The sequence below is a fragment of the Amphibalanus amphitrite genome, unplaced genomic scaffold (assembly GCF_019059575.1).
Source record: "Amphibalanus amphitrite isolate SeventyFive unplaced genomic scaffold, NRLGWU_Aamphi_draft 000439F_arrow, whole genome shotgun sequence".
Taxonomy (NCBI): Eukaryota; Metazoa; Arthropoda; class Thecostraca; order Balanomorpha; family Balanidae; genus Amphibalanus; species Amphibalanus amphitrite.
In genome coordinates, this window is record NW_024881933.1 from 220,765 (window position 1) to 243,338 (window position 22,574).

The following is a 22,574-nucleotide window of genomic DNA, read 5'->3' on the forward strand; positions in this document are numbered from 1 at the left end:
TATGCTTTCCATGCAACGCCCATAGGGCTACTGTCAAAAGGCCAAAATCGAAGAGGGGAACGGTGCCCCGGTGCCCTCCCCGTTCCGCCGCCTATGCCGGCGAGGGTACAAGAGATTATATTGTCATTCAACGACCGCGAAAAAAAAATGTCCGGGACACAAATGATATGGAATGTTACAATTGTCGGCTCCAAATACAATAGCTTCACCTGACTGACCTCATCTACCTGACTTCAAAAGTTTCGATCATCCATTCCATGCATCAAATTCGTCATTCACTTGACTGTCTGATATTTCTTCATGGTTTTATTGAACCACATTTGTGGACGAGTGTTTGCGGAGACGAAGATAGCGCAGACAAAGACTTGCGGACGAAGATTTGCGGACGAAGATTTGATTGGACGAAGAAATGCGTGGACGAAAAATGCGGACGAAAATTTGCGGACGAAGATTTGCGGACGAAGATTTGCGGACGAAGATTTGCGGGGACGAAGATTTGCGTGGACGAAGAAATGCGGACGAAGATTTGCGTAGACGAAGAAATGCGTGGACGAAAAAATGCGGACGAAGATTTGCGGACGAAGATTTGCGGGGACGAAGATTTGCGGACGAAGATTTGCGCAGACGAAGATTTGCGTGGACGAAGAAATGCGGACGAAGATTTGCGTAGACGAAGAAATGCGTGGACGAAAAAATGCTTGACGAAGAAATGCGCCGACGAAGAAATGCGGATACGAAGAAATGCGCTACGAATTTTTGCACCTACGAAGAAATGCGAGACGAAGTAATGCGACACGAATAAATGCGCCGACGAAGATTTGCGGACGAAGAAATGCGGACGAAATATTGCGCGACGAAGAAATGCCATACGAAGATTTGTCCGGTTACGATCGATAACGTGTTGATAAAATATTTGAATATCTTTTTTCTGGATATTGCTTTAGGAGTAAGTATCAGCGCTAATCGCTCTTTGCCTATCTACTTCATATGGATTTTCAGGGCAATTTTCAGTGAACAAAGTTGAGATAAAACGTAAAACACTTATTTCATGATTTGAACGAGATGGTCAGTTGCAAAAAATAGAAGTTCACTTTTGAAATACAAACATAAGCTCTGTTCTGTCATTTTATGATGCTCAGATCCTTCTCCTCCACACCTCAGCCCTCCTATCTGGGCTGGATGGTCATTGTTATTCCATGCTGGTAGCTTCACCCTGGGACTTCAGGAGGTGGCCTGTAGCCACTAGCCAGGTGCGGCTGTCGGCTAGTTCGGCTGAGTTACCATCAGCAGTCAGCACTCAGCAGGGATGAGCGGTTACTGACTTGTCGTGATGGGCTCAGCTATGAAGAGTCACCAGGGTGCCTGCCGATATCAATGTGTCTGCCCACTAGTCAGAGACTACCTACTACTGTTAAAGTCTCCTAGGTAGGTACTCTTGACTATTGCTGACAGATCCCAAGACCCGACATCCTTCTGTCTGGTCTGGTTAGGCCAAAAGATATTGTAAATATACTCCTCACTTTGTTACTCAACATACTGACCATCCTAGAGAATACTCTTAAAAAAGTATTTATACGTATAACTTAGACCAAGGAGCCTAACTTGACAAAACAAACAAATGAAGCAATTAGGTACATTGATTATTCCCAGCTCACTCACTATCCTGCAGTCTGCTGCACTTGTTGATGCTTCTATTCATTCCCTAGCCTCTTGGCGTATTGGAAATGAATGATCTGGCCCCTCTCACTCTTTTTAACCTTCTGGGTTCACAGTCACAGCCATTGATCCATCCTGAAAATGCAGAATAAAATTTTCACACATTCACTGTTCACACCCTGGAGAGTGAAAAAGGCAGGCTGTAGCAGCTCCTGTTTCCCTGTGGGACACATCTGTTCTGTTGAGTATGGACAACTTTTTGGTAAGATTTGTACTATCTATAGAACTATTTGGGCTTTTGTGTGCCTTATTACAGAGCTTACAGTGCTTTTATGATTGTTTTCTTGAAGATAACCGCCTTTATCAATTGTCTGAAAGCTGGACAAATTCACTCTTCAATCATCTATATTAGGTAGTACAATGCATCCATGTAGGCAGTAGGCATTTGATGTTTCTTTACATAACTGTTATTGCATCACTCTTTTGCCTCTTCATTTGCATGGTTCATGTGCTAATGGTATATTTTAGGCAGTATATTTTTAATAACATCAGCAAAACCACATCTGATTTCACTCATGAATATTATGCAGGGGCTGAATTATCTAAATTTTCATTTCAACCATGGTTTGACATGCCTTGCAACTATTCAGCGCATGCTAGTGAATAGTGATCATATCTATCATAATTTGGGTACCATAGGTACCTGTCCTGCCACACCAGCTGACTCTAACTCACTGGCACTCCCCTCCCTCAGCTATCATCTCCGCCTGGCTAGGGCCATCGGTCGCCATGTCGGTGCCGGCGCCGCTGCAGCTGACACTCGCCCTCATCAAGCCGGACATCAGCGCGGCGCCGACGCTCGTGCGTGCCGTGTTCGGCCGCCTCTCCGCGGCAGAGTTCCGCGTGGTGCGCAGCCGCCGTCTGACTCTCAGCCGCCCCTCTGCCGAAGCTCTGTACGCCGAGCATGCCGGACGCTTCTTCCACAATCGCCTGGTGACGTTCGTGTCTAGTGGCCCGCTGTGGGCGCTCGTGCTGGCCCGGCCGGACGCCATCGCTGCCTGGAGGGGCCTCATGGGTCCCACCAAGGTGTACCGGGCTGTGTACTCACATCCAGAGAGTCTTCGGGCGGTGTATGGACTCACCGATACCAGGAACGGTCTGCACGGGTCAGACTCGCCCCAGTCAGCTGCGAGAGAGATTGAGTTCTTCTTCCCCGAGTTTGATGCAGAGGGGTGGCTGGAGCGAGAGCGAGAGACGTACGAGCAGCGGGGAGTCGTGGAACGAGCGGCCAGTGACGTCACCGGTCGGGTGATGACGTCAAGGACAGAGTGAGAACGGAAAATTGTAGTGTTGTGTGGACTGGACAGTGGACAGGTTTGCGAGACCCAGCAGCAATACTGTGGTGATAGTAAACTAGTGAAGTGCGGTGCCTGAAATGACAGTCTGCTCGCAGTTGTGATTCGGTTTGAAAATGTGAGTGGTCCTAGTGTGATTATAGACGTGCCTCTCTAGTCTATTGCTGGTGTTTGTTATTGCGCCTGGGCGCTGCTGCGCTGTTCTTTACCACGGCTCTTGTTGCAGCTTGTCTTATATTGTGATGTAAATATAACACTCAGCCTTGCACTACGATTGTTGTAACTGGAAACGGCCAACGGGAATGGACAATGACAATTCACGAAACCATTGATAAAAAAGACGAGCTCATCAATATCGACTGTAATTGGGAAGCACCTGATGAATGATAAAATTGACTTATGCTGTTTACTTTTTGGATCATCCACCGCAATGTTGATGACGCCATTTGCGATCACACAGAACACTAATCGACTTGCTGAAACACATAGTCAGTGGTGGAAGCTCACTTCCGGGATTTTTTTCATGGCAAGCTTATCGTTAAGTAAAGATTTATGCTCAATGCCAAAGAAAACGAGGTTGGTGAATACGGTTTTTTCGGATTAGTCATATATTAAAACCGAACTAGGTCATCTAATGTGTACTCACGGTCACGACGAGGTGAAACATTTTACTGCTGGGTCAGGGAACGTATTGCTATTTTCATTATGGACGCGGTATCCCGATGTATCTGTTGTGTAATGTGTAGCTGACTGTTTCTCTGTGATTGCAGACCGCCTGAACCTCCACCGCTGCGCACGATGAGCGTCCGAAGCGGCACCACGAAGGACAAGGGCACGGGGATCCTCTCCAGTACCAGCAAGTCCGTCCCCATCAGACTACCTCAAGGTACTGAAATGGTACTTCAAGGTACTGCGATACCATGCTTCGGAATGCTGATGAACACGATGAAGCGCTTTGTATTTCTGTCTTTGATTTGAGCGTGACGTTTACAATTGACACTGTCACTACTTCGCGTATCGGGTTCCTGAAGGCATATACCTACTCAATAAAGTGCAGCCAGAGTTGTAGAGCCCGACTTTTTAGACCAGTGGATCGCTTCTGTCGGAACCGGAGTACTCATTATTAGATGCCGGTATTACCGGTATTTGCTAATTGGTTATGCGTCTCAGTGTTACCTATATGCACAGACAACTATGTAGACCTCGGCTAGATCTCATGGATCCATGACCACCCCCCCCCCCCTTCCAAGAGTAGCCTCGATCTGAGAACCTCTTTTCTCGTAGGTTCGCGCTCGCAAAGACAGTGGTGTGGTTCCGGGTCTATGTATTGGCTTTCCCACACTGTCTTTGGGTGAGGGAAAAAGCCCATAGCCGATCACAAACAATCAAATGATAAAGCTTTTGACAGAGCACAAGTATGTCTAACACAGTTGCTGGCTAGCTACATATGCCAAAGCTGGCGGCGGTGGGGCGGACGGTGGATGTCGCGCCAAATCGAACCGTGCGCTCAGGTGACACGCGCGCAGTGAAATGGCCGGGCGCAGCCGGCTACCACTCGGGTCACATTGTAGATGGCGCTGGGCTCGCGCTCGCCCGCGAGAAAGGTCATTTGTGCTCGTGCGCGCAAAAATGCTGCATTTCACTCTCAGTGACTGCGTCTGATACACCCTGTTCCGTCCCACAGAGGCTATATCGGAGGAGAGTCTGCTCGCCAAGGATACCATCACACCAGAGGATGTGCTTCGGCTGCAAAAACCCACACAGAGTAAGGGAGCGGGTGGTTGCGCTATCTGCGAACGTAGTCATCAAACGAACAGCCATTTAACGAATGTCAGTGACATGCTAACTTCTAATATTTAGTTAGACTTCGAACGTTAGACTGGGCTACTTCGACCGAGTTCAGTGTTGTATAGATAGGAACACCCTCTATTCATGGTATCGTAAGTTTTTTTTAGTATAATTCACCATTTATAGACATAAAATGATGCAAGAGTCAAAGTCATCCCTTTTCTAAAAGCTCGACATTGGCAAACGGTGTAAATGTCACGAACATCCGTTATGCTATTTGCCAACAGCGGCAGTGACAACGGTGCATCGTGTTTTCTCAGATTACCTGTGTAGCACGGATGCCAACATTTACAACATCGACTTCACCCGGTTCAAGATCCGAGACCTGGAGACGGGTTCGGTGCTGTTCGAGATCGTGAAACCCACAACGGGTCAGTGGAACGGTGTGAGGAGAGGGCTGACGGTCATGTCAACTGCATATGATCCGGTAGTTTTGCGAAGTCTTGTGATGTGTCTCTATTTCTGCTGACTTTGTTTCGCTTTTTAAGCTTAGAGTGAAATATTTGTTTTCATGCCACTTCTTGCGCCAGAATCGTCGAATGCGCCATTGTGGTCCACCTACGAAGAAAAATGTATCCATGCACAACGCACATAGGCCATAGCTCACACATAGATCAGCGAAAATCTCGTAAAACCGCTCCACTGCTCCGTATTTGAGTGTCGTTTATTCTCATATATCTACCCAGCCTGCGATCGCTTACACTGGTGCCTCCCTCACATCCCACTATCCCCACCCCGCTGTGTTACAGAGGAAGGCCCCGGGGAGGGCACAGAGAGCCCCGACCTGCCGCCAGAGGCCAGTCGCATGGTGCGCTACCACTTCACGCCCAAGTTCCTCAAACTGAAAATGGTCGGAGCGACGTGAGTACAAACTTTGGAGTGGACATGAGGTGGCTACATGTCATAGGTACCTTTGTGTGTGTCTTAGCCCGCTGTAAATTCCTTTGCCCATTTTTTTCAGTTTTTTTTGTGTGACTATTTTATTACCTACCGTCTCAACAGCACTGCTCAAGTGCGGCATTATGTGATAATACTTCTAACACCTGCTGTACAACAGTCGAACGAAGGCGTATTGACGCACCAAAAACGTGTTTGTCTGCTGATTCACATGTTCCATATTAGTCAGTTCGTCGTAAAAGCTTCACGTGGCTATTAGTTTCATGCCGTTTTGCCAATCACGCTGACGTGCTCCCTCTCCTTCCCAGTGTCGAGTTCACTATCGGACCGAAGCCCGTCAACAACTTTCGAATGATCGAGCGTCACTTTTTCCGCAACAAGCTTCTGAAGACGTTTGACTTTGAGTTCGGCTACTGCATCCCCAACTCGAAGAACACGTGTGAACACATCTACGAGTTTCCCAGGATCCACCCGGACATGGGTAAGTCGGTACGGGACGTGTGATCTCTTTGGGCAATGTTTCGTGCAGGGAATTATGTTAAATGTTGTGAAAGCTGCTTATACAGACGCTAGCTTGAGCTACCGTTCACCAAAGTCAATGTTAGCGTTTTACTCGTCATTACTTTATTCATTACCGTTTTGCTCGTTTCCGCTTTGTTTACGTCCGACTCTACTGTCCTGACTCGGACTCTATTCTTCGATCACTCTTATGAATCATGATTTTTTACCCGTATCACTGTCGTGAAATTCTGCATGACAATGTCTCTCGAGCCTCGACTGGTCATGACTGGCATTGTTTTGCGTCTAGCGGCCGTTGGTCCGCTTCAAGAATCTGGCCAATGACTTTACGTCTGGCGATTCTGTCGAATAGACCAATTGTTCTTTCGAATTTCGTCCCATGCTGCTCTTCTGGCTGCTAGCTTTCGGATGAATAAGAGAATATTGCGCTTTTGCCAGTTAGCAGCACACGTTTCCACAGTCTGATCTGTGATATCCCAGCTGCTGTGTGCCATTGCCGGCCTGTGGCTCCATCTGACTGTTACCCGTTCCCGTTCCCCAGCCGCGGAGATGATTCGCTCTCCATTCGAGACGCGCTCGGACAGTTTCTACTTCGTCGATAACCGACTCGTCATGCACAACCAGGCAGAGTACGCGTACGATGCTTAGCGGCCACCCTCAGCGGTCACACCGCGACGACAGTGACATCTGGTGGGGAGCCGAGGGGCGACCTGGCTGACATCTGTCGGTGGGTCTCAGAACCACTGGTTTTCGACATATTTTTCTTTCTTTCCGGAATATCGCGACTCTTCTTATACTGAGAAGGTAGAAGCTAATGTAGCTTATGTAGAAGCTAAAAAAAAACTTAGGGTTTGTAGCTGGTAATTTTTTGCATTTGAACATCGTTTAATTTGGCTTTTCCATTTGGTCCCTTACGTGCAATATATTCATAACGTGGCTGTCATTTTCACAGCCAGCGTTCTTCCTTATGGCCAACTCTTTTACCGCTATTATCTTCTCAACTCGTGTATCGGTAGCGCACAAGGTATCAACTTTTCGTCGATCATCGCACAAATGTGAAAATTTGGTGATAACTGAAATCACACACGCACAATTTTTATGTAGAAGCTAAACTGAACGACAGGCTTTAGCAACGTATCGATGTAAAAGTGTGGTCTGACACCGTTACGTCGATCTGACGTGCAAATGTAAACTCCGTGTAAATGTCACTTTAGTGTCTTATGCGTATTGTGCTGTTTGATCTCTTTTTCTTCTCGGGACTTTGGTCGTGTAGCACATCTGTATTGTATTTATGTATGCTCTGAAGAGTAGTTCGAGGTTTAACAAAACTACTGGACGTTTTGTGACACATATAATTCATCAATGTTGATCAAAAGGCCGACTGGGAATTCACTTAAAGCGTGGTTTGCTGCTTTAAGAAAGACACTTACCCGAAATAAGTAGGTTATTAACACGTGTTTGAGCAAAATGTCGTCGTCAGCACAACTATCTATAAAACTCTAAAGAAAACATGACAACGCTCATAAAACTGACAACGTATAAGCCGAAACGCTCTTATGTGCAAATTCTTCATTGCATGCATACTTGTGTAATTGACATACCTTACGGTTAGCCCATGTCATAGACAGTATATATTTTTATCATATGTTTTGAGAAGTTGGTCGGACTTCTTGTTATTATTGTTGCATTGCTATCAACGAATCCTAATTTGTCATTCTTGTTTATCCAGAGTCCGAACGATATCTAGTCAGTTTGTGATAGATAGTTTTTAAGCCTATTGAGTGTAAAAGCATGTTTGATGTTTTGTGTAACTATTCAGGATTCGCCAATTCGCTTACGTGTGCCATTGTATCTTCTTCGAACCAAAGGCATCCTTGAACACTTGAACAATAAAGTTTTGTCCAATGTCATCGCTAATTTGTTTTCATCCTTGAGGTGCGTGAGCGCAGATGAACTTTAAAAAATATTTTGTACTTGAGGCTGTGATTCACTTAATTCTCCATTATTTTTTCTCTCAACTCATCGGTATCAGTGCCGCTATACGAAATGCTCAAATAAAAAGTTGAGAAACGCACGTAGTTGGGCGATGCTACATTTACAAATTACAACAATGAGCTTCGAAATAAACTGACGATAAATTTTCCCGTTTTCACTAAAAATAGCACATTTGCCAATGAATATTTCCAAGCACAATAATGTTTAACCACTGAAGCACTGCACATTCGCAGGCATTATCCTCTTCACGGCCCTTCTGGCCACCGGCGACCGTCGTCCCTCGCCCTCTTCTGGTCCTTGGCGAGCCCACCCCTGCCCCGTCCGGCCTCTCCACCGCACCGCCGCGCCGCAGCGTCACCGGACACTGGAGCCGTTTGTTTTTACCAGCGGCGCACCCATTCATCGGCAGACCCACGGCTCTCCACCGAACCCTGTCCCCAATACGAGCACGATCGAAATGCGATCCGCCACAGGGTATCGTGCTGCGTACCCGCTGCTCGTCCGGACGCACACGCGCATCACTGGCGCGGAAGGCATGGTAAACATGGGGTAGGGGTAACTGGAGACGTAGGCCCAGGAGAGACATTGAGTGTGGCACTGGCATGACGGTATTTTATAGACGTTGCTAAATGATGAGTACCTCCTGTCTACCTATTCAGCCCGTGTATGGTTTGAATTTATTTTATCAATAGTAAACTCCTGGTGGCTGGCTGATTTCTTCGTCTTCCTCTCCTTCGTTTGTCCTCACCTCTTTGGATTCCTCACCTATCTTTCCCAGCTTTTCGTCCTTCACAGGCCTCGTAATATGGGCAGGATCGTTCGGGGTATCGCTGTTGTTATCTTGCTCATCGCTTTGTTTGTCGTCCTGTTTATTTATCTCATCTCCCTTCTTATTATGCTCTCCAGCTCGCACATTCTCTTTCGCACCGTTCTCCCCACCGCCTTCATTACTTTTCACTTCTTCCTCTGCAGCCTTTTCGTTCCTTTTCACGGCTTCGTTCCCCGTTTCCTCGTTCCTTTTCACTATTTCCTTCCTAGCTCCTTCCTGGCCGTCTTCCTCTTCCTCTCCTCCTCCCTCTCCCTCCTCATACTCCTCCTCCAGAGAGGGATCTACCTCAGCGCGTCTCCTCGAGCAGCCGAGGACGATCACTACCCCCAGCAGCACGACCACGAGCACGGCCAGCACGACCGCCGCCGGACCGGCCACGCCCGGCGGCCGGGCCCGGCTGGCCATCGCCACACTGCCGTCAGGGGCCACGTAGTCAAAATCGGCCAGGTTGGTGCCGCGTGCCTTCATCCACTGGGGTCCGGTAATCGGGCGGTTGTTGAGGTTCGCCCCGGCGCCCGACGGACTTGTTGGGAGGTCTGATGAGCGGGCTCCTCCGTAGCTGTCTCTCTCATCTCCTTGATCGGGGAAGTTGTCCTCCATCTCTGGGAAGACCGGCGGGCCGACGGAGGTTGGAGGAAGGGCAGTCGGCAGGTCATACTCGGTCCCCTGCTCGATGATCGGTGGAGGCTGCGGTACGCACGTGCAGGTGATGGCCTCCTCTATGTCTGGCACGTGTACCGAGGCGCCGCGGAGGCACTCGGTCAGCTCCTGCCAGCCTGTGTATGTGATCTGACAGGTGGCTGACCTCTCCAGCAGTGACCGGCACGCCAGCTGAGAGGGCGAACCAGTCGGGCTCGACTGACTGACGCTCGTGACGCAGAAAATGAGAAATATTTGTAGCCAAATACGAGACATTTCTTGTTAATTTTTCGTACGTCATGCTATGTGTGTTCCATGTCTGTGTTTGGAGAATGTTATTCGATATGTTATCTGTTATTAGAAGCTGCGCATTTTAGCAGAAATATTTCAAAACGAACGGGAACCGCATTGATACGAATGTTTCAAGAGGCATACAATTTGTGCACAACTCACGCATTTTATACCGCCGAAAAATCAGAAGAATTGAGGAAATGTACTAAATCGTTTTACAAGAAGCCAAATATGTCTCCTTTACGTCGATTATGTCATCAATATTGCAAGTTTATCGTGAAGCAGCTGAATGTCAATGGTTCTCGTGAATTTTAATGTAACGCACCTCGCCAAATGGGACTTATTCAGACCATTCTTTTATTGCACGAAATACTGCTCACTGAGGGGTCATCCCAGGTCATCCCAGTCATGCAGCTTTGGACTTGGGATCCGCAGATAGGTCCAAAATGTAAGTTTTTAAAATTTCAAGGATGCCCAAAACGCATATTTTGACAAATCTAAGAATGCAATTTTCAAGACATGATATGTGTAAGTACTTAGCACAGCTTTTGACGTTATTTGTTTTGATTTTGCTTGTTCTCAATTTTTGAAGATTTTTCAAACCATTTTTGACCAAGTGTTGCATAGTTAGATCTCTAAAGTGGATAGTTATCTCTGAAAAAGCTGTCGATCAAATTGGTTAAACCTTTCACAAAGGAGTCAAATTGATGAAGAAAAAGATAGTTGTGTGAGTAGCAACAGTAGCAACAGGCGTACGAGTAGCAACGAACACGGGAACGAAGATACACGAGATGATTAAACGAAGACCGAAAGAGACGTCCGACACATCCGATTCCCCGAAAAGTGTAGTATACGAAATTCCTTGTGGTGGGTGTAACAAAAGCTACGTGGAAGAAACGGGGAGGGGGTCGAAACGAGACTTAAAGAACATAAAAGTGACCTTAAGTTTCATCGAACATCGAACGCAATCGTCGTACATGCCGAACAATCTCATCATTTACCGAACTGGGGAGCAACTCGATTATTAGAGAAGGGCGCACGAAAAACGACACGAAAAATCTTAGAAGCGGCTCACATATCAGCACGCGATACCATCAATACTAGGACTGGATTTATAACTTTAGCAACATGCGCTGTAAGCTTAGTGGCAGGACCCCGATAGATAATCTCGTGATTGTGATCTACTTTTCGAGTGCTATTTTATATTTTTGTACAAGCTGCCGGTGACAATTTCTGTCCTCATTTCTGTTAACACAGTGATCAAGGTATTTTCATACCGAAAGCTTTGTGTGTTTAAATATACATTTGACGTGTTATTGTTATCATTTATCCTGTCTTGGATATTCTACATAGTTGTGTGAATTTCACGTTGCTGACTTAACCCGCGCCCCGTTGGGCTCTGCCGAGCAACGCGCCCCGTTGGGGGGGGGGGCCATTTTGGCCCCCCTAAGATCTCGAGAACCACGCAACGTAGCGACAAGCGGCAAATGGTGTTGGATAGCCCTATCAGGGAACTACCTTGTGACCCAATTTTATTGACCTAGGTCAAACCGATGACGTCACAGGTCAGGTCAAAGGTCCAATTTTCACCGTTTACAGGCATTTCAAGAAATGCGTTGTAAAATCGAGTAAAATGCATTTCATTGAAAATCATCGATGGGGAAATGTTCTTCAAACACATATTTTGCTAGTTGAGGTCACTGATACCAGGTCAGGTCACTGAGGTCAGGTCACTAGGGGGTCACAATATGAAAGTGTCGTGTGATACATGTTTTATGGTCCATTTTACATGACAAATGCGATTATGTGGGTCAGGCAGCCTTTGGGGCCAGCTTAGGTCACGTTTTCGTCAAGGTCAGGTCAGGTCAAGGTCAGGTCAAATAAGGTCAAATTTCAAAGTTGATATTTTTGCATAAAATGGGTATCGAATCGATGCAGCTCGTCACGGGGAGTTCAATGGTGGTCTTTGTTTTGCCGTACGAGATCTAGAATCGCTAAAAATTGAGTTCAAAAATTTGACGTCATCATTTTTGAACAGTTTTTTCGCTATAACTTGGCCAAAAAACGAGATATCGATCTGAAATTTGGTATGTATATAGAAGAGCGCAGGGACTATCACATATATTCCGGTTTTTTCGAAATTCGGAAAAATTTTGGATTTGTTTTTAGTTTTTCTAAAAAAATCAATTTTTTGATTTTTTTTTTTTTGGTCAAAAACCCAAAATTTTGAAAATCCGAGATAGCAGTTTTGTAGCGCCGCTTTTTGTCTATTAGACCATATAAAGAACTTTGAAATTGCTTGATAACTGTAGATTTGGTGAGCGTTTCAAGATTGCATGTTTTTTGCTCATTTTTGCTCGAACATGACCTCAGTTTGACCTCAATAACTCCTGACCTAAGGTGACCTAAGACTTGAAATTTGGTGTGAAGGTGTCAAATTGATGCCCGGAAAGGTACTGAAAATTTGGCGGCGCTGCGCGCCGCCGTTTTCTTGCTATTAAGGAAAAACCACAGGGGGGGCCAAAATGCCCCCCCCAACGGGGCGAGGGTTAAACGGTTCATGCATTATTTAAGAATAACGGATGGGGTCGGATCCGATCCCCTCCCAGGCGATCGTGGGGCTATGGGGCCGTTGGGCTACTGGCGAACCCTACCACCCGTTGGGGGGGGGACGTTTCGCCCCCCCCCCCAGATATCAATAAGTTACCGACCGACTTTAAAATTCAAACGGCGTTCGATAGCGTCACCAGAAAACTACCTTGTGATCAAGGTTATTTGACCTAGGTGCAACCGATGACGTCACAGGTCAGGTTAAAGGTCGCATTTTTTTACTGATTACGGGCTTTCTAAGGAATACGTTACAACATCGAATAAAAGGCATGCTATCGAAAATCATCGATGCAGCGCTGGTCGTCTAAATACATATGCTGCTTAGGAGGTCACTAATGCCAGGTCAGGTCATAAAAGGTCATAATGTGGACTCAACTGTACGTGGGTCGTATGATACATGTGTTATGGCCAATTTTACTTTTAGAATTCAATGGTGTGGGTTAGACGACAATTACGGCCGGTTAACCTTCGCCACAGTGGGGGGGCATATGTTACCACCCTGTCGCGTTTTTTCGTATAAATAAAAAACCGCGGCGCGTAGCGCCGCGCCGCTTGGGGTAGCTTTTGGTACATTAATTTTGGACAATGTGTGAAATTTTTGACCCCAGGTCATGTCAGGTCAGGTCACTAGGTCAAGTTAACTGACCAAGCCTAAAAAAGTTTGCAATCATGTCCAGCCTGCAGTGTTTGTCAGAGAGGTTTCAAACTTGGTGGAATACATGATGTTATGGGTGCCTACAATTTGTATATCTCGGATTTTTTATATGCGTGACCTAATGTCAGGTCAGTGGCGTGACCTTTCCATTATAAGTCAATGGAGAAAAACGAAAATGCCTCTAGATCTGTGTGTACGCATAGGAACAGTCCAAATATTTCAGGATAACAATGATTTGGACCACCCGTGACGACCAAGGTGTCTTTTTTGCTGATAGCCTCTTGAAAGGTCATCCGAGGTCATTTGAGGCTACAAACAGTTTGTTTGCCAATAACTCTCGATTGGAAAGAGATAGAACGCTGGGGTTGGCCTCATTGTGTTTGTCTTGCCGAGACGCATCGATTGATATGCAACATGACCTTTTCCGGTCAGGTCATGACCTTGACCTGAGGTCAAATTTTGAAGTTGACCTTTCAAGGTCAAATTATAGTTCATTCGACGCGTCTCGGCGAGAGGAACACGAATCTGGCATTAGAAATGACCTAGCTTTTTTTAGTCAAAAGTTATTGTCGAAAAACACTTTTCTTAAAAACAGCTATTTTTGGAGTTTTTGCCCTCTGGAGGCTAAACCGTTGACCTGAGGTCATTTTTGATGATGACCTTATCAAAAGAAGAGTTCAAAAGCTATCGATTGCTTTTCCCAGCGTTTTTCTAGCTATCATAGTTCCTGAGATAATGGCATGCTTTCTGAAAAATATAATGACAATTGGCAAATTTTGACCTTTGATGACCTCTGGTGACCCCAATATTGCTCTAAGGTAAAAAATGTCCGAAATACTTTCAAACGTACGCATCAAGAGCTATCGACTGCTTTTTACCGCGTCTTTCTATCCCTCTTAGTTTTTGAGTTAGAGGTGGGTGGTACCTAACATATGCCCCCCCCCCCCCCCCCACTAGGGCGAAGTTGGCGGAGACCGCCACTGGGGCGCGGGTTGTTCCTTTCTGGTGGAGACCAGGTTAAGGTCGGGTCAAAAAGGTCAAAGTTCAAAGTTGATATTTGCACATAAAGGGTGTCTTATCGCTGCAGCTCATCACGAGGGATCCAATGGTGGTCTTCGTTTTACTCTGCGTCGTCTATATCGGTAAAAAAATTGAATTTGAAAATTTTAGGCACGTCATAAATTTTGAGCAGTTTTTCGCCATAACTTCGTCAAAAATGGAGCTATCGAGCTCAAATTTGGCATGTCAATAGCAGACCTATAGTTATATAACATATAATCAGGTGTTTCAAAATTTTGAAACTTTTTGGTATTTTGTGGTATTATCTTAAAAAATCACTTTTTTACTTATGGGGGCCAAAATCCCAAAATTTCACAAATCCGAGATGGCAGCTTTGTAGCCCTGTTAATTCTACACCTTTTGTATTGAGCATTTTTCGCTATCTCCAAACCTGTAGGCGTGATAACCCTTCCCGCAAAACCTTGTTGGGGGTCGTAAATGGCAGAATCAGACGTCACTCTGACGTCATTTTCGGCCAACATATCATAGGCTTTGGAAAACGTTTGTTTCACAAGGTGTAAAATTGATGCTCGGGATCCTGAATGCTTCATGGCGATATCTGTTATGCTTTGGGAGATATCGACGGAAAAGGAGAGGGGGCCGTATCGCCCCCCCCCCCTCCTAACGGGGCGCAGGTTAACCCTCGCCCGGCGAGGGTCTTGTTCATAACGCGGCCGGCCAGGGGGATAGTACAACCCCCCAGCGATTAGCTCCCATGGCACTTAGGAACACCAAATTTACAAGGTAGGTGGGCCTATAGGACATCTCGCACCTCTGCAAGTTTGGTGACTAAGTCAGTGTTTAGGGGGGGGAGCTATAAATGTAAAGATTTGGCTAAAACACTTCAAACGTTTTTCGCTTATAACTTTTGATTTGCTGCCTAAATATTGAGCAAAAATAAAAACACCAATGGACTCAGAACGTCAATGCGCATCGAATGGTAGACATACATTTTTACCAGTTTAAGTGAATTTGAAAGCTTACTAAAAATTAAGGAAACTTTAAATAATTAACTATGTTCATAAGTGCATAAGCTCATCAAAATGCCTCACATCGCATATCATTCGACTCGGCTGATCTTAAGGAACACAATAGCCGTTTTCACGGCGGCCATCTGGTACACATTTGGTGCACATCTGGTAGAGATTAGGTGCAGATTTGGTCAAATCAGTTTCAGTGTGTCTCTTAGTAGCTATCAGCTAGGGTTGCACTGATTGCTTATATGCCTGCTTTGTCTTATATGCCTGCTTTGTCATATTATCAGAGAGCATCATCGATTAAAACTCTGAAATAAATTCATAAAATGAAGATATTCGCTGTAAAAGAAATTAGGTGCAGATTTGGTCAAATCAGGTGCATTCACCGGATAGCCCGTCGTGAAAAGGGCTAAGGACACCATTAAAGTCTTAGATGTTGTGTGCCAAGTTAGCAAAAACGCAGTTTGACCTCATTTGACCTCAGTTGACCCAACCCTAGCACAAATACGCATACCTCTCCCTCCCCCCCCTCCCCGGGAGCTGGGGCTGAGCGGGCCACCCTCCACTGACACATGGGAGCGACCCTCGCTCCCAGCCCGCCGCCCGACCGCGAAGCCCGCCGGCCGAAACGCGACCTGCAGCGGTAGGCCCCTGTGGCTGCCGAGCCCGGTGTCCAGTGTCAGCCTGGTCAGACGGAGCCGACAGGGGCGGCCCCAGGTCACAGCACAGGGGAGAGAGCCAGAGGGGTGCGGAAGTGGTCGTGGGTGGGGCAGGGCAATATTGGAAAATTCGGGCAAGCTCGGATCCCGAGCTTTTACGGTCCGAATTCACGGCTGGTCGTTTGCTTGTGTTTGGATGATGGATGATGTTCGAAGAAAAATGATTGCATCAGATTGTATGAACTGGGAAATGAGCGCAGTAAGAGCACTGTGGATACCTTCCGGGACTGAGGAGAGCTGATATCGATATTTAGACACCAGGCACCAGTCCCAAGCAGCTTTACCAGTTAAATGGGAGCCGATAACTATTTATGAACCTCAAAACGAATTTGCTGCCCTGAACAGATGTGCATGGTTTCAGGATTGAAACTTTATCATCAATTTAACCGTAAATCTCCTTTACGAGTTTTTCAACTGCTCGCTGATTTATTTTTCCTGAAAGTTTTGTTTATGATCAAAATATATCACACTTTTCAGTGAAGTCTGGAGAGGTGCTCGCCCATTTCCAAGTTCCAACGCTCCCATCCTCTATCGATACTGGACGGCTGTTTCATCCGACACCTCGTGTGACTCCTCCCCCTCCCCCCCCGTAGCACCGTAGCAGTTCCCCTCCCTGGCTGCGCCGCTGCGGCTCACGAGTCGGCCCGCCGGGGAGCCGGGCCGCCAGCGCCGTCCATATAAACGCGTCGGGCCGGCGCCGGGTGCAGGCGGCAGGACCGCGGCGCGGCGCACCACTGTCAACAGAGAGGCGCCAGTGAACGGTTGGGGCGCCCAGTCATCCCTCGGGGCGCCCCATGGGCGGTCACGGGCGCCCCCGGTCACCGTCCGACGCCCTCGGGCGCCCCGGGACGCCCCGCTCGTCTGAGCTCCGACACCCGGCCGTGAGCGTCCCACACTCAGTCAGGGGGTGATGTACGCTGTCTCATCACAACCTCCTTGAGTGTGTCACGCCGCTGGCAGCCCTGCAACACTGCAACATTGCACAGGACAGCGGAGAACGCCCGGTCTCCAAGGGCGCCTCCCACGGTGGCGTCCACGTCAGTGATGACACGCTTCGGGTGGAGTCTCGATAGGCAAGTATGGACGGTAGGTATGTTTAGAGGCGGAAAATGTTGTTTGCATGCTACGTCGGAGAACTTATGTTGAAATTCCTTTTTATCTGAGCTAGAGGCGGGAGTGATAAATGGCATGCTGTGATCCCAAACAGCGGTAGCAATGTAGAACGCGTATTTGGACCGTTCCTACGTGCTTTAAAATCCGAATCTTTATAATCGTACCGATTTGTTGGCATTTTATATCATTTTTTGAGGTCATGAGTGTGTGTTTATTGCTTATTTCACATGCCATTTCGGTGGCAAAAGTTGGAGTTGATGGTCACGAAAACATCTCTTGGACCCTCCCCAACGTAGTGGTATCAACTTATTATGCATTACGGCATTAATGTCGCTTACGCTTTAGGTTCATGTCCATCAAATGACACTTTTGCTCTCATCTTGTGGTTGAGAAAACTTGCCAGGATGTTGCAAGTTAATCTCATCGATCACTTTGTAGGTATGAGATAATATATCCATCCGACCCATCGAGTGACTTGCACGACTCAGTGTAACTTTCAACTTGCAAACATAGCCGGACCCGTAGCCGAGCTGCGCAATCGGAAGTCTGGCTATGGTAAGATATGTCGCCTGTTAAGTTTTGTAGCCTTAGTGATACCTTTTGTTTGTTTTGAGAGTATTGGCACCACCTTTCTACTAAGGAAATGCTGAGCATACTCATCACTGGTCGATAAGATGTCATTCGCTTTTCCATTCAATCTTCAACTTTTTATGCAGACAGGCGTCGGAAGTTATGTTTTCTTCGTTTTCGTTAATGATTTTAAACGTTGCTTGTAAGTTTGTCGATTTCCGCTCACCGTCGCGGCCCCAGTGCTGTAGTGCTCTCTGGTGATGAAAGAGACTCTGTCGGTTCCGTCCGTGCCGCTCCCTGTCCTGCCCCCTCCGTCTCTGTCTCGCCGTTTCCTCGGTCGCCTGCGGTCATGTTCAGGCCGCTGCAGGGTGCGGCCTGCACCCCTGGGGCGCTGTCCGTGCAGCTCAGACCTGGATACGGCCGGCCGATTCCAGCAGGCGTCCACCACGTGCAGCGTCCACCCCTCTGCGTCCCGACGTCTCGGCTCGACGATAACGTAAACATTGACCGGTCAGTCGAGAGTGCGACACTGTAACGGCTCTGCACCACAGCGATAACTGGTGGCCGGTCTAGGAACTAGGAGTTGCATCATAGCCACCAGAGACGCTGCGATCGTCCGGAAGGCAAATTTCACTAAACCCGACAGCCACAAAGAAGCGGGCCGTTGGCATTACGTCGGGGCTCGGGCAGTGGTCACAGTAGCGGCGGAACACCTTCAATTAATTGGGGCACTGCCAACTTTTGGTCCCATTCTTTCCATGCAACGCCCATAGGGCTAATGTTAAAACACGGGCGTAGGAACGTCATGAAAAGTGGGTGGGCCACCCTGTCAAGGGGCCTCCTTTTCCAGGGGGCCTCCTATTTTCAGGGGCCTCCAACTTTTGCCTCGTCCTGCTGGCTGCTTTCAAGTATGACCTCCAAAGCTAGCTTCTGAGATCGGGCAGATGTACCCAGGGACGTAACCGCTTAAGCGAACAGTGCGGAAAGTCCGCACCATTTTTAAAACTTATTCCCCCTCCAATTTTTTTAGAATCTATTTGCCGCAAACGATGCACGACCCCTGAAAACCCTTACACAAATGTCTTCCTCGTTTCCCAGGTGCCCCCATTAGCTTCATAGGCGCCCTCTTTGGCATATAAGCACCCTATGTATAGTCATCAGAGACATCCCTATATGTCCCACAGTCGCCCCGCCCCGTTGTCGCATACTATGTGCGCTTATCATAGGCGTCTCTCTTTTATGGACACTTGAAAGCGCCTCTCTTTGCCATGCCGGCGCCCCTGTTTCTTATGAATGCACCCCCATGGCATTGATCAATTGCAATTTGCAGACCTCTATTGCATGTGGACGCCCATATATGTAGGCCTCAGAGGCGCCCCTCTTTCGCATTGAGGCGCCCCTATGGGCTTCATAGGCGCCCCTCTATTGTGCGTAGGTGCCCTACTGTCTCAGAACCGCTCCCCTTTGGCATGCAGACGCCCATCTTTCGTACGGAGGAGTTGCTGTGGTTCTTAGAGACGGCATGGTGCTCCCAGACGCAGATGGGGCTCTCGGAGTCGACAGTGTGGGACCTTCAGTCGCTGATGGGTGCCCGCCAGATGTGGACCCTCGGAGACGCCGGTATGGGGCCCTCAGAGATGCCAGTATGTGGCCAGAGACACCGGTGTGGAACCCTCAGATACTTCAGTGTGAAGCCCTTACAATTGCTGGTGTATTATAGCTCAGTGAGAGCTTGTGTGATGCCTTCAGTGGCCTTGTGGAGCCGTTAGACATCAACATGGTGCTCTCAGGAGCCGGTGAGTCCTCAGAGTCACCGGTGTGGGGCATTCAGAGCTCCGAGATACTGGTGTGGTGCCCTCAGAGGTGTCGGTGTGGGTCCTTCAAATGTACCTATAGAGCCTTGAGATGCACAGGTGTGGTGGCCCACAGAGGCACCGGTGTGGGGCCCCCAGAGCCACCGATATAGGGCCCTAAGAGACACTAGTATGACCCTCAAAGGCGCCGCTGTGTGGCGCTCATAAACACTGGTGTGGAGCCATCACAGGCGGGTGGAGCCGTTAGAGGCCGGAAAGGGCCCTTAGATGCCAACAAGGAGCCTTCAGAAGCCGGCGTGGCACCCTTATGGGGATAAGCGTGTCTACTTAGGAGCCCTTGAGGTGCTCTCATGAGCTTTGTGGGGCCCTACCGAGCCGAAATATGGCCACGGCCAGTTGCCGCCGCATGGCTCTTCGGACTATCATTCTCAGGGGCCTCATGTGCCTAGTTTGAATAGAAGGGCCTCTCAGACCATCAGTCTCATGGCCTCCTCTGGCTAGTATAAATAGAAGGGCCTGTTAGACCATCAATCCTAGGGGCCTCCTCTGGTTAGTATAAATAGAAGAGCCTCTCAGACTTTGTAATACGAGAAGTAGTAGCCTTTGCTCATATTAATGTTCAAATAATGCACAAAATTGGATATATTAAAATGATACTGATATTTCGCCTTGCGGCATCATCAGAGTACTCTAGTACTCTAGTGTAGTGTGGATAGAGGAGCCATACTCCCTCTAGTGTGGAATGGATAGAGGGGCCTCCCAGACCGCCAGTGTCAGGGGCCTCCCCAGACCAATGTGGATATTGGGGCCTCCTCAGATCCACTAGGGCCTCTCAGGCCATCAGTCTCAGGGGCTTCGATGCCGCAAGGCGAAATATCAGTATCATTTAAATATATCCAATTTTGTGCATTATTTGAACATTAATATGAGCAAAGGCTACTACTTCTCGTATTACAAAGTATATATAACGATAATCATCACAGCCATCCATTTAATAAGCCTCTCAGACCATTAATCTCAGGGGGCTCCTGTGGACAGTATAAATAAAAGGGCCTTTCAGAGCATCAGTCTCGGGGGCCTCCCTAGAAAAGTGTAAATGTGGATAGAGGGCCCCCTCAGATTCATTAGAAGAGGACCTCTCTGACTATCAGTCTCAGGGGCCTCTTGTGGCCAGTATGAATATAAGAGCCTCTCAGACCATCGGTCTCAGGGGCCTCTTCTGACTAGTGTGGATAGAGGGCCCTCCCAGACCACCGGTTTCAGGGGCCTCCAGTCACAGTGGCCAGTTATATGAACAGAAGGGCCTCACAGCCATCAGCCTCGGGGGCCTCTTCTGACTGGTGTGAATATGAGGGCCTCTCAGACCATCAGTCTCAGGGGCCTCCTCTGCCTAGTGTGAATATAAGGGCTTCCCAGGCCATCAGTCTCAGGGGACTCTTCTGACTGGTGCGGGATTGAGGGACCTCCCAAACCGAAAGTTTTGGGGGTCTCCTGTGGCCTGTATGAATAGAAGGGCCTCTCAGCCCATCAGTTTCATGGGCCTCTTCTGCCTGGTGTGATTATAAGGGCCTCTCAGGTCATCAGTCTCAGGGGCCTCCTCTGACTAGTGAGGGTAGGGGGCCTCGGCTAGACCGCCAGTGTCAGGGGCCTATTCTGACTAGTGTGGATGGAGGGGCCTCCCAGACCACCAGTCTCAAACCTCTGACTAGTGTGGATAGAGGGGCCTCCCAGACCGCCAGTGTCAGGGGCCTCCCCAGACCAATGTGGATATTGGGGCCTCCTCAGATCCACTAGGGCCTCTCAGGCCATCAGTCTCAGGGGCTTCGACTGACAAGTATGAACATAGGCGGCGGAACGGGGAGGGCACCGGGGCACCGTGCCCCCCCCCCTTTGATTTTGACATTTCAACATTAGCCCTATGGGCGTTGCATGGAAAGAATGGGACCAAAAGTCGGCAGTGCCCCCTCTTAACTGAAGGTGTTCCGCCGCTACTGAGTATGAACAGAGGGCCTCCTTGGATCCATGACGGCCCCTTGGAGTTCGTGCGTGGGGATTCGTGGAACTCATTTTTACCGAGTTTGTTTATTCTGGAAGGTGACGACGTCCTCTCAAATCGAGACGAGGGGCCTCGAGTAAAAAGTGGGTGGGCCAAAACACATGGTTGGCCCCCCCACCTCGAAAAGTGGGTGGGCACTTGCCCACCTGGCCCCCCCTGTTCCTACGCCTATGAATGCCAAAATCAAAGGGGGGGCGCGGTGTGCCCCGGTGCCCTCCCCGTTCCGCCGCCTATGAGTGGTCAAACACATTTACAATGCACACAGGGTACGTACATAACGGATACTTGCAATACATACAGTTCACACTGCAAGGTACAGGGCTACAAATAGGTATACCTACAAGATATCTTGGCTCGCTACGCGTCGCGTTGGCCATAAAATGATTAAGGAGAAAATTTGGGACCGATTGGTGTTTGTCCCGTGTTGATCGGACGTCTAGAAGCTTAGATATTCGCGAAAAACTTGTTGAACTTTCAGCTTGCTGTATCACCTGCTACTTGGTAATGTACTGAAAACTTGCTAATGTACTGAAAACCTGCCAAAGGTATTTACTTGCCTAAATACCGCAAAGAACTTGAACTTTCAGATTGCTGTATCACCTGCTACTTGGTAATGTACTGAAAACTTGCTAATGTACTGAAAACCTGCCAAAGGTATTTACTTGGCTAAATACCGCAAAGAACTTGTTCTAAAATACTTGGTATTAACTTGCCTAAATACCGCAAAGATCTTGTTCTAAAATACTTGGTATTTACTTGCCTAAATACCGCAAAGAACTTGTTCCTTTTCCTTTCCGACGTTTAAATCAGACGTCTTTAGACGATCAAAGACTTTGGGAATTTGCCTTAGTCCCAGATCATTTTGATTTGTTTGCAAAAAATTGCTTGCAATTTGGGTTATGTATAATTCCAAATCGTAATTTATTTCACCTACCATTCGTATTTTGCTTCACATACCTATCGGTTGCCACT

At 47.9% G+C, this 22,574-nt stretch overlaps 2 protein-coding genes across 3 annotated transcripts; both read left to right on the forward strand.

Annotated features, from left to right (window-relative positions):
- The first annotated feature begins 807 nt into the window (after positions 1-807).
- Positions 808-8,187, forward strand: LOC122391472 (protein unc-119 homolog B-like). The gene is made up of 7 exons (XM_043385407.1): positions 808-946; positions 3,782-3,897; positions 4,696-4,776; positions 5,120-5,230; positions 5,609-5,720; positions 6,065-6,237; positions 6,817-8,187. The coding sequence occupies exons 2-7, from the start codon at positions 3,810-3,812 to the stop codon at positions 6,921-6,923; spliced, it is 672 nt and encodes a 223-aa protein (XP_043241342.1). The 5' UTR covers positions 808-946; positions 3,782-3,809; the 3' UTR covers positions 6,924-8,187.
- LOC122391471 (nucleoside diphosphate kinase 6-like) lies at positions 955-3,276 on the forward strand. 2 transcript variants are annotated; one of them, XM_043385406.1, is made up of 2 exons: positions 955-1,065; positions 2,411-3,276. In XM_043385406.1, the coding sequence occupies exon 2, from the start codon at positions 2,446-2,448 to the stop codon at positions 2,986-2,988; it is 543 nt and encodes a 180-aa protein (XP_043241341.1). In that variant the 5' UTR covers positions 955-1,065; positions 2,411-2,445; the 3' UTR covers positions 2,989-3,276. The 2 variants fall into 2 exon arrangements, with proteins under 2 accessions (XP_043241341.1, XP_043241339.1); XM_043385404.1 differs by lacking the exon at positions 955-1,065 and adding an exon at positions 1,723-1,918.
- Positions 8,188-22,574: the final 14,387 nt, after the last annotated feature.

What these genes read in the sequence shown, in the direction of transcription:
- LOC122391471 (XM_043385404.1), top strand. Translation starts at nt 1,798, where the DNA reads ATGCAGAATAAAATTTTCACACATTCACTGTTCACACCCTGGAGAGTG. An exon ending in TGAGTATGGACAACTTTTTG is followed by an intron (nt 1,919 to 2,410) that starts GTAAGATTTGTA and finishes CCCCTCCCTCAG; the next exon opens with CTATCATCTCCGCCTGGCTA.
- LOC122391472 (XM_043385407.1), top strand. Translation starts at nt 3,810, where the DNA reads ATGAGCGTCCGAAGCGGCACCACGAAGGACAAGGGCACGGGGATCCTC. An exon ending in CCCCATCAGACTACCTCAAG is followed by an intron (nt 3,898 to 4,695) that starts GTACTGAAATGG and finishes TCCGTCCCACAG; the next exon opens with AGGCTATATCGGAGGAGAGT. An exon ending in GCTGCAAAAACCCACACAGA is followed by an intron (nt 4,777 to 5,119) that starts GTAAGGGAGCGG and finishes GTGTTTTCTCAG; the next exon opens with ATTACCTGTGTAGCACGGAT.